The 10,712-nt window shown below is 35.2% G+C and overlaps 2 protein-coding genes across 6 annotated transcripts; one reads left to right on the forward strand and one right to left on the reverse strand.

Moving 5' to 3' along the window:
• Positions 1–752: 752 nt before the first annotated feature.
• On the forward strand, positions 753–4,626 carry LOC132285345 (stromal cell-derived factor 2-like protein). Its single transcript, XM_059787531.1, has 6 exons — positions 753–1,013; positions 1,620–1,760; positions 1,933–2,073; positions 3,402–3,451; positions 3,555–3,684; positions 4,312–4,626. Exons 1-6 carry the CDS (start codon positions 912–914, stop codon positions 4,393–4,395), a joined length of 648 nt encoding a protein of 215 aa, XP_059643514.1. The 5' UTR covers positions 753–911; the 3' UTR covers positions 4,396–4,626.
• A 1,245-nt stretch (positions 4,627–5,871) lies between these two features.
• Positions 5,872–10,139, reverse strand: LOC132284073 (small ribosomal subunit protein eS12-like). Of its 5 annotated transcripts, none has more exons than XM_059786135.1 (6): positions 10,029–10,123; positions 9,720–9,764; positions 8,769–8,799; positions 8,045–8,333; positions 6,291–6,356; positions 5,872–6,184 (listed from the first exon to the last, which is right to left on the reverse strand). In XM_059786135.1, the coding sequence occupies exons 3-6, from the start codon at positions 8,792–8,794 to the stop codon at positions 6,125–6,127; spliced, it is 441 nt and encodes a 146-aa protein (XP_059642118.1). In that variant the 5' UTR covers positions 8,795–8,799; positions 9,720–9,764; positions 10,029–10,123; the 3' UTR covers positions 5,872–6,124. The 5 variants fall into 5 exon arrangements, with proteins under 5 accessions (XP_059642118.1, XP_059642119.1, XP_059642120.1 ...); XM_059786136.1 differs by having other exon boundaries at positions 10,023–10,113; XM_059786137.1 differs by lacking the exon at positions 8,769–8,799 and having other exon boundaries at positions 10,029–10,139.
• Positions 10,140–10,712: the final 573 nt, after the last annotated feature.

Below are 10,712 nucleotides of genomic sequence, written 5' to 3' on the forward strand. Positions count from 1 at the left end.
TTTCTGACTTGGCTTTATGTTTCCGTACTGCTGTTTTGGCTTGGCCTTTGAGCATTTGAAGAGGAAAAAATATATATATATAAATAAATAAAAATAACTACTAAAAGTTTAATAAAATCTCTTTAATTATTTGTCCCTGAAAATAAGTTGTTTTAACATTGTATCCCCCTATTGTATTTGTCAATTAATCAAATTTGAACTAAACATAGTCCAATTGCTTTAAAATTAACTGTTACAAATTAGTAAGTATGATCATACACTATTTTATAAATACATGAATGTGACACAATGATGAAAAAAATGTAAGAGTTCGATGTTTTCATTCATTCAAAAAAAAAAATTTAGAGTTCAATGTTTTTCATTCATTCACTGAAGGGTCAGAATTTGCTGGAGTGCACAAGATTCTTGTTGTGGAGATCCAAACACATGATTTATATTGTGAACACGCGTATTGCAATTATCACGCGTTTGGATCCCTACTGTAGCATGTAAGACTGTTGCGCACAAAACATTGAATACTCTCTCTTTAAACTCTTGGTCAACTCTTGCTTTATTCAAAGTGCTGACTGGATTATTATTGGACACGTGGGAAGATCCAGTGAGATCTACGCACCTTTTCCAATCAACACAATCCACGTCACTAGACCTCCACGTGTGCTCTAATTTTTACGTCCACGTGGGCTTCAAACAAGTCAAGTCATCAGTAACTATAAAAAGAAACTTATTACATCCGCACCCGCATTGTTTGCCGGAGCTCCGACACCGCCAACAGTGGCTCCGTCAGAACATAATCAATATTGAACCCTCATTTCGTGCCCGACTCTGGAATTAGACTCTAAAACCCATCATCATCATCAAATTCTGATCTTGACCTGGGCCTGGTTCATAGTGGTCGGTCCCTCCTCCTATTCATGGCTCTTTCTTTCTTCTCTATTATTCTCTTTCTCTTCCTATCCCTCCACTCCCATTACACATTCACTCCTGTTTTCGCTGCTCCTTCTGAAGGCGTCCAGGTAACTACTACTTATATATATATATATATATATATATATGTATGTATGTATGTATATGTTTCTTAGCCCCCCAATTTGAATTTCTTGAATTGGGTTAGTGTGAACTTTCATTGTTTACCATTTGGCTTTTCATTTTATTTTGTTCTTTTCCGGTTTGGATTACTTGTTGAGGGGTTAAAGAATGTCTCAATTATGAAAATTTTCTATTTCGCTTTTTCATTATTTATTGTTATTATTATTTGGCAAGGACGATGATGATGATTGTCGAGGGCCAAAAAATATCACAATTTATCATTTGAATTGTGTGAGATCTGATGGTTTTCCATTTGGGCTTGTTAACTTGTTTGAGTTTTTTTTTTTTGGGTTCTTTTGTTTTGCTCACAGTTGGGTGAATTAGGACTCTGTTAAATCATATTTATCACATGTTAATATTGTAGAAATTTGAGTGCTTGGAGTTTTGTATGATATGGAAAGATGTTGCTAGTTTTACAATCCAAATGCTGAGAGGGTGTTGTTGATGCAGGCTTAATTTAGGTCACCTGTTTATATGAAATCTCATTCTTAATTCTTTTTTGTTTTTACTTTGATTTTGATCTGTATTGGCAGATTACTTATGGATCAGTGATTAAGCTGATGCATGAAAAGACTAAATTCAGGTTGCATTCCCATGATGTGCCTTATGGCTCTGGCAGCGGTCAGCAATCTGTCACTGGTTTCCCTAATGTAGATGATTCAAATAGCTACTGGGTATGTGGTGATGATACTCGTTTCTAATTTTTTTTTAATATCTTTTGATTTAACTAAATGCATTGGTTAAAAATTCACATTATCAGTTGGATATGAATTTTTTATTTAGACTGGAAATTCTTTTATTGGTTGGGTATGAATTTTTAATTTAGACTGGAAATTCTTTTGCCAGATTGTTAGGCCTGACCCAGACACAACTGCAAAACAAGGAGACACTATCAAAATTGGAACAATCATTAGATTGCAACACATGAGTACTCGTAGATGGCTTCATAGCCATTTGCATGCTTCTCCAATTTCGGGCAACTTGGAGGTTCACAACTTGGCTTTTTCCCTTCTTTTTTGTCCAAGTTTGAAATAGTCTTCATTGTTTTGTTTTGAATTTTCCCTCCATATTCTGCTCAAATTTGAACTCATTTATATTCTATATTGAATTTTAGGCTCCATTTGTTTCATAAAACATTTCCGTATTTTTCGGTGTTTGGCTGCATTCAGATCTTGAATAAACATTTTAGTTGTAAATTGTTTTATTGCCTTTTAACAAAAACAACTTAATGGGTGAGTCATTTGACAATCTCGTATCTCGGCTGCCTTCGGCTCTGTTGTACACTCAAGGTGGAGTTTTTTTTTTTGTGTCTCAGCTTGTTGTTGGTTCCCTGTGTAATCATTAGGTGGAATTGTATCTGTGGTTTCTGCTGGTCTTTGTTCATTGAGGCTCTCCTTTCGCCTCCAGTATTACATCAATAGAAGAGAGAAACTACAATGTTAGAAAGATAGAGAGAGAGAGAGAGAGGAAAGGACACGAAGAGAGATAGTGAAGATAAACAGTGTATATGTGCTTATAATGGTGGAGGATTTTACAAACGAGGAGAGCAAATAACAGTGCTAAAGCAAGATGTGTTTATATATAATATTAGTTCTTTTAGGCTGTTGGGAAGGTATAAATGAGGGGTGTGGCATTTGAGTTCTGGGTAAGTATTGTTGCTCGACATATCAAGCTTATGTGATAGTCTAATCCTCTTTTTACTCTTTTTATAATGAGAATCAAATGTTCATTGAAAACTAAAGAAGATAATTCTACATGGAACTCATTTTACATTAAAAATATTTTACGTCGAAACAAACAGAGCCTTAGGATGGTGATTCACCCATATGGGGTAAGTAGTGGACTCTTTGAACTGCCAAGTGCAACACAACAGCAATACATGCCCACTCAGCCTGAAACATCGTATGACCGTCTGTGCTTTAGGAACTTAAACTAGCAGCCATTTTCTCTAATGTTCACTACAACACGTTTCATGTTGCAACAATACCACTTGTAAAAATTTGAAGATGACAGCCACTTTGCCTCTAGCATTTACTATATATCGCCTTGTTATGTTTCTTACATCTTTATATTTGTTTTGTTGTTTCATCGTCGTCGTGTCGTTGTTTCGGGAGATGGGCTGCTTGGTGAGTTTGCTTTACTGGTTCTAAGTTGATAAAATCATTATTATCTGGTTAATTGCATGTCTTCCCTTGAATCGTTTGTCATAAACATAAAATCAAATTCACTTGGCCTTATGTATTCAATTCATCTTGGACTCATTTGGAATTTTAGCCTTGAAATACTGAAACTGATCCTGCATAAAATGTTTTCAGGTGAGTTGCTTTGGAGGAGATGGTGAATCTGATACTGGAGATTATTGGAGGTGAGACGTAGATCTGTCTTGAACTATGCTCAATTGCTCATAAATCTCGATTACTTGCTTGGCTGATAGTTTTTTTTCCCTTTTTCTTCTCTCTTTTTGTTAGACTTGAAATTGAGGGAAGTGGGAAGACTTGGAGGCAAGATCAAAGAATTAGGCTTCATCATGTGGACACAGGTGGTTACCTACACAGTCACAATAAGAAATATTCCCGTATAGCTGGGGGTCAGCAAGAGGTGAAAATTTAGTTCTGTAATGTAATTTAAATGTGCTCCCGATCTTCTGTTTTTTCAAGGATGCATCTTTGGAACTATTAATGAAGATTGCCTTTTCCAATTACATTCTTCATATCCCATTCTCCCTATGATAGTTCATAAGAGACCACTGTCTTGAATCAAGAGATGAGCCCAGATGCAATGATTGACATTGTGTGAGAATGGCCGCATTCTACATTTCTATTTCTGTATGATGAACATAAAACATCCCAAGGATGTCTTGATTGTGAGATGAGGTCCAAATGTGATGATTGACATTTTGAGACTAGAGAATCAACGTGTGTTTCTTTGGATCTTGTGGGACCCCAGTTAACAAGGGGGACAACGGATCGACACACGAGTTTGTGTGGTACCAAAATCAAACTTTTAAGGTTCCCATTCTGACAGATAATGCACAATCCATTTCATTGACTTTATATATGTGTGTGTGTGTGGGGGTATTTTAACACAAGTCATTTTGACCCGTTGTTTTTATAATGTTTGCATTTTATTGGCTTTTCCAGGCACTATTTTCATTCATTTGAATCAAATAACTCATGTTCTTCCATTTAGATTGTCAGTGTTACAACTTTCTTGTACATTCTGCAGGTTTGTGGTACTAGAGAGAAGCGAGCTGATAATGTTTGGTTAGCGGCAGAGGGTGTGTACCTCCCAATTACCCAGAAGAAGTGATAGTTGCGTAAATTTCAAGATCCCTGAAAACTAGCGTGTAGGCTTTTGGTTCCTAATGTTGCTAGCTGTACCTCTTCTCATCTGCGAGGAGAATCTAAGCATTAGTAAGCATAGTGAATTCTGAATTTCATGCATGGTTATGTGTTTAACCATCTTTTCTTGATCAATTTTCGTATTACAAGTACCGACTATTAACCCATTTATTTGATAGTTTTATACTTTTCATCTGTCCATCCAGATTTCAATACGCTGCTGTGACTTTGGTCATAAAAAAAATTTCAATCTCAAATTTCTGGAGATTGTGGCATGGCTTCATAGATCGAAGTTAACCATTCTTTTTCACATAACATATGCGAGTGTTTTTTCACATTAGTTACAAGTAAAATGTTGCAGATTCTATTTGGATGTGTTCATTTTATGGAATGCTGAAAACATCTCTAATTGGCTTGTTAGCTAGTTTAAATAATTGAGATAAGTAACAATGTCATGTTAATCATGCTGAAAACACCTCTAATTAGGTAACAAAAAGAAGAGAACCACCTTGGGGCTTCAGGGATGAAAGTGTACTTTTAGATCGTATAAATATTATTAGAATTGAAATTTTGCCCAAATTTGATCTTGACAATCAAACTCTCATTAATTTACTTCAGATTCATTTTGTAAACAACTTATATGTTTCAAATAGAAATGTTCGTGAAAAATGTGCCCGACCATCCACTGGAGAACTGATTTTTTCATTACCAAGAAATAATAAAAATTCTGCCATTTATTGTATTGCCCCTTTTATATGCATGCAATTGTACTTATTATTAGAAATTACAAGTTCGAATTCTGCATCAATCCTTTTACCAAATTGTAATAAATCAAAAGGCCAACCAGATTAAACCACACATTATTTTGACAATTCCATTCAAGTGGATCAATTTCTGTACCCTGAAACAGTCAGTGATTCTTCAAATTGAAGGTAATGAAAACCCACGGCAGAGAAGCTAGTAATACCCTCAAAAACCACATCATATCGTGTAGCTAAACAGGGATGCCTGAGACAATAAACTGTCAAACTAGAAGCAATGTAAAATTTTCGAAGGAAACCGACTTATAAATCAAATTAAAACAGCAAGGCAGCGACACACAGAAAACATAAGAGCTGGATCTAATTTTCTCAAGACCAGCGTTATTACTAGAAGTAGCATTCCTGTGGTTGGCTCAAGCGGTAGTTACAGAAAGCAAGCTCAGTTTTCTCGTGCTAAACGTTCGAACATATTGTTTAACATGGAGATATTATAGGTATGCTTTTCTTCAGCCTGGGCTCTTAATGGTCACAATTTTACCTAAATTTGAGGAAAATTATCCTACAGAGTACACAGAACATAATATATATATTGAAGAAAATTTTATACGAACATAAAGGTTATAAGCTGAATTCAACCCAATTATAACAGTTCAGACATGAATTTTTCTTTAATCAAGATGCCATTTCTACTGAATGAAAATTAATTAAAATTCAGGATCCGTAACATTAACCAACACTTGTTTTCTAGAACCAGTAACTTACACGAAAAAGTAAATAGGACAAATCTGCGGTAATGAAAATATTGTTTATAGAAGTATAGGTTCTCAAATGATCAAAAAATTTCTAAAGGGAAAATTCTCAAACAGACTAAAAGAACAGTTTCTACATATAACCACCAAATCACGCAACATTGAATATTGATCAATTGCAAATAAGTCAGTGCGATTTGACGTACTCCTGAACAATATGGAGACCTTCAGTTTCCTCCCCATAATCCTGCGAAGCAAATTCCAGAAGTGAACTACCTGTTAGTGTACACCAGTAGAAATAAAAGCTACACCAGCAAATGTAACGTGAAGTCTCTATTGCTTAAGATTGTTACCTTTACAACAACACATGAGCAGCCGACAACCTTCCTTGCCTTGCCCTCTGAATCAATCTTGCACAACTGCATAAGCAGATCAAAATTCTCACTTAAAACAGTCGACAACTTGACATTGACTTCCAATTCATAAAATTGGTATAACTGGATGAAGATTTGGATTTACGGATTTCATGACTTATGTGGTAAGCTCAATATTAATGATTTATTATTTTTTTAGAGAAAACTGGGATGGTATTTAATTTGTTACTTCGCAATAGAACGTCGCTAGATCAAAATACATCCGGTTGTTGAATTCTGCTAGCTCACATCATTAGTGGCTGACAGAACAATTAGCCTTTTCAATATTCAACTAAAATATCTCATGTAAGCAAAAGTATTTTGAAGCTCAGACTAAGATGACAGTTCATTAAGATGGTAAAGTGACCAACGGGCCAGTGGCCTAGCGGTATCAGTCTCTTACTTCCCAAAGGAAGGTCAGGAGATTCAAGTCTCAGAAGAGACAAGTGTGTGTGAGTACCAACTAGGAAGGAAAAAACAAAACAAAAAAAAAGGATGGTAAAAGTGGGAAGCAACAGTGAAGAGGATGTCTCACCTCTGTAAACAGGACTCGCCGTGTTAACCCAGTGTGTCAGGATTGAATGACCCAGTATCCATGTAGACACCAACACAGGATATGGGTCTGCCACCCTTTCACATCTATCCGACACAGTTTATAAAGAAATGCTCATGGAATACCTTTTCAGTGGATTCTTGTGAAGGTCTCTGGTTCGAAAATAGGGTTTTTTGGTTCGAAAATAGGGTTTTTTTTTAAAGGTTAAATACTATAGTTTTTCCCATGCGCAGCAGTTGCACGATTTTCTACGATTCTCTGCGCCTGGCCAAAGAGTAAATTCACGTGCATTGCAAAACTGTTCAGATCTCTATTCAACGTCTGGATTCATGCCCAGTTAACAGTCATACTGCTGCCACATTTCCTCTGTTGCTGTGCGCTTTTATTACATTGACCCGTGTGTTTCTATCTTTTTGACGTCCACAAGACTACTTCTTATGCCTATCTTTTAGGCTGCTGCTACAAGACTAGAACTAATTGTTTAATTAATATATTAATGTTGACCTATGCAACTAATGACATTTCTTTTTTCTTATCCTTTTTCTTTTCTTTAAACGGAAGACAGGACAGAGCTGCCCATGGGTTCGATCCAGCAAGTGATTCCCTCCCCAAAACCAGGATAGTTGTTAGGTCAGGGATAGAATGCAAGTGAAAGAGGTCAAATTTCCTATTTATTTGAAAAGTGTTTATTACTCTATTACTTATAAAATAGATGGCCTAAAATGTTTAGTACTTAAACCTGCTCTTTTAAAATTTTCTTTTGCTAAGAGGGACGAACTGAAGCATGCCCTCTGTAAGAATGTCACTTACATTAATAACGAGAATCAAGAGTTACATGTCCTTTGTCTATACAACATATGTTCAAGTATCCTTGGACTCTTTTTAACCGAGTCCACAATCCTATAAATTTAAAAATAGATGAATCTGACCTCTAGACACGCACCTGTACCAGAGTCTGGATAACATAACGTCTCACTAGGGTAATAAGGCAAACAAAAAATTGCGCATCTAAGATTACAATGGGAATATGTACCTCCATAAACTATATTAGAGATATTTATACCATTTAACTACAGTAAGAATATCATACAATAAAAGAAAGACAGACAGAATTGGTAATTGTGGATGTGCTATTACTTACACCGGCCCACTCGCCGAGGGTCTTAGCATTTGGAACTGTTATCAAGCTTACATTATGGTCACCACAAAGTGCTTTGACCAACTTAACATAGTCTGGCTGGTTGCAGTCTTCTGCCAGTACACAGAGCTGGGCAGCATGCTTCTCGATCACCTTTGCACCTTCATGAAGTCCTCGAGCAAGCCCACTATGAGCCAGTGACTTTCTCAGCACAAGCTGCAAAGCTGTCATGATATCCATGGGCTCACCTAGAGCTGGGGCAGGTGTCTCGACTGCAACAACAACATCTTCACTGCAAAAGCAAAATGTTGAAATCTGAATAAATAAATTCTTTTAACAAGGAAAATAATGGAAATTGAGAACAACTCTCTTCATATAAACAACAAACATAATAAGAGAGAAGCAAAGATAGCCAAGGGAGAGAAAGAGGGGAGGAAGAAACTATGATATTTAAAGCTCTGTTTGTTATTTTGTGGTAAAACATAATTATTCCATGTAAAATAATGTTTCTATTACTTTTCAGTGCTTGTATTGACTCCGATTAACAATTTCTGAAAAACAGAACAAGGAGGCAAACAGAAAAGAGATAGGCAACAGAGAAGGGGGGAGGAGGGAAGTGAACTGTATAATACAATAGAGAGCGAAGAGAACAGCTTTTGTTTTTCATCTCAGCCACACCATTCCAACAGCAAAGTTTGGGAAGTAGTAAAGAGACCTTCAGCCATACCAATCAATGGACAGATAACTCCCCATAATAACTGCAGACATAACATAACAGTACTTAGAGGCTGGCTAGGTTGAAAATGGTGGTGGGCTTTTGGCCATTAGCTTAAGAACAAGCAAAAACTGGGTAAGGGGCACAGAAAAGAAACCAAAATGGCATTTTTTCTTGCTATTACTACTTCAATCAAATAAACCTAACACTTTATGATGTAGCTCTGAACAATTACCAAATTTTGAAATTGACACAAATTTGACTAACAAAGCAGTGATGATATTCTAGGACTTAGATCTCCAATCTCAAATACCTTGAATTGATTATTAAGAGTTTTAATTGGATTAAATTGCAGTCATGAAAGATTAACATAAGTTGTTGAAGTAATTTGCATAGTGTAATGAAGTTGGGTTTGTTTAGAGTTGTAGAGACCAAATCTGAAGTCTTAAAAATCGCCCTGAGATCGGATTATCGGATTGAAAGAAAGACGGGAACGTGGGTTTTAAAATTGGTATTTGAGACAAAACAGAACAAAACATTGAATGTATCAAGAGAAGCATAAAATAATTCACATGATATTAGATCCATAAAATTCACTTCTATGATACAAGGAATAAAATACACCCTAGGCGCAATTAAATATTGAAAATAGGAAAATATTTTTCAGAAAATGTTTCATGTAAAAAGAAATGGAGCCTTATAACCACAATACCATATGCTTTAAAATACAAATGCAATTAAAATGCAATACAGATCTTGAAAAAAGTAAATAAAAATAAAAGGAGGCATTTTATTTGTGTAATTTGATAAGTCAACTGTCCACTATGAGATATACCCCAAAATAAAGTGAATAACTTGTCAACAGTTTAGTTTACAGAGTAGTAAACAGCCCATTGATCATGACAATTCTAAAATAAATGAAATAATCTCGGTGTGTATTCCTAGGTAGTCATATTTACATACCTTGCCATTTTCCTTCTTGATTCAAATCCTTCACCGAGCCTGTTGCTGAAAGAAGAAGGGGAAAATCAGAGATAAGAAAGGAACGGCTAAACTTCAAAAACAAGGTAATACTACTTATCAAAAATAAAAATAAAAAATAAAAAACAAGGTAATACTATAATCATCCTAAAACATTTTGTAATCGCACTGAGCATATAAATATTCCAGATCTTCAACATAGTTACTAGAGTTATAAAATCTGAAGGTTACAGATAGTATATTACACATTTTAGTGTGTGTGTTAGAGAGGGGGGAGAGAGAGACCTTTACCTTTGACGATGACGATGACTTTCCCGGAAACGGAAGCAGTCTGCGAAGGAAAACAGAGAAGAAAGACGAAGTTTGGGCTTTTAAATGGAGGGCGGGTATGAAACCCTAAAAAACCCTATTTTACGTGTAATTTGACAAAATTGCCCCCGTGAGAATCATATTCATATTGAGTAGTGTATTTAAAAAAAAAAAAAAAATCTTATCACGAGAGCCCTCGAATAGCAATTGACATGAGGCTCTCTTAATTGAAATAATTTATTAAGACCTGTAAAATTTAACGAGCCAATTAATTTATTAGCTCACTAAGAAAAGAGGAACTTTTATAATAGCATTACTTTTTTCTATTATTCTTCTATACCTTTTTTTTTTTTTTTTTTTTTATCCTTTTTTCCGCTCCTACTGAGTATTAAGTCTTTTCAAACACCTCTTAATTTATTTGTAATTTTTAACAAACATCTAAGATTATTTAAAATTATTAATTTATGATTATTACTTAAAATGCCTACACTTAAATTAAACTCTCAAAATTTCCATTACTTATTTTTAAGATTTATCAAAGAGCACATTTAGATGGGGTTGATTGCACGAGACTAGCACTCCAAGAAGTATGAGATTGCACGCTGCTACTAAATGGGTGAAGTAACATATAATTTAATGATATTTTACAATTTACTTTACCAACGC

Source organism: Cornus florida, unplaced genomic scaffold (assembly GCF_030987335.1).
Source record: "Cornus florida cultivar Cherokee Brave unplaced genomic scaffold, ASM3098733v1 CherokeeBrave_3.0.0_Hap2_Chr11, whole genome shotgun sequence".
In the NCBI taxonomy this organism is placed as follows: domain Eukaryota; kingdom Viridiplantae; phylum Streptophyta; class Magnoliopsida; order Cornales; family Cornaceae; genus Cornus; species Cornus florida.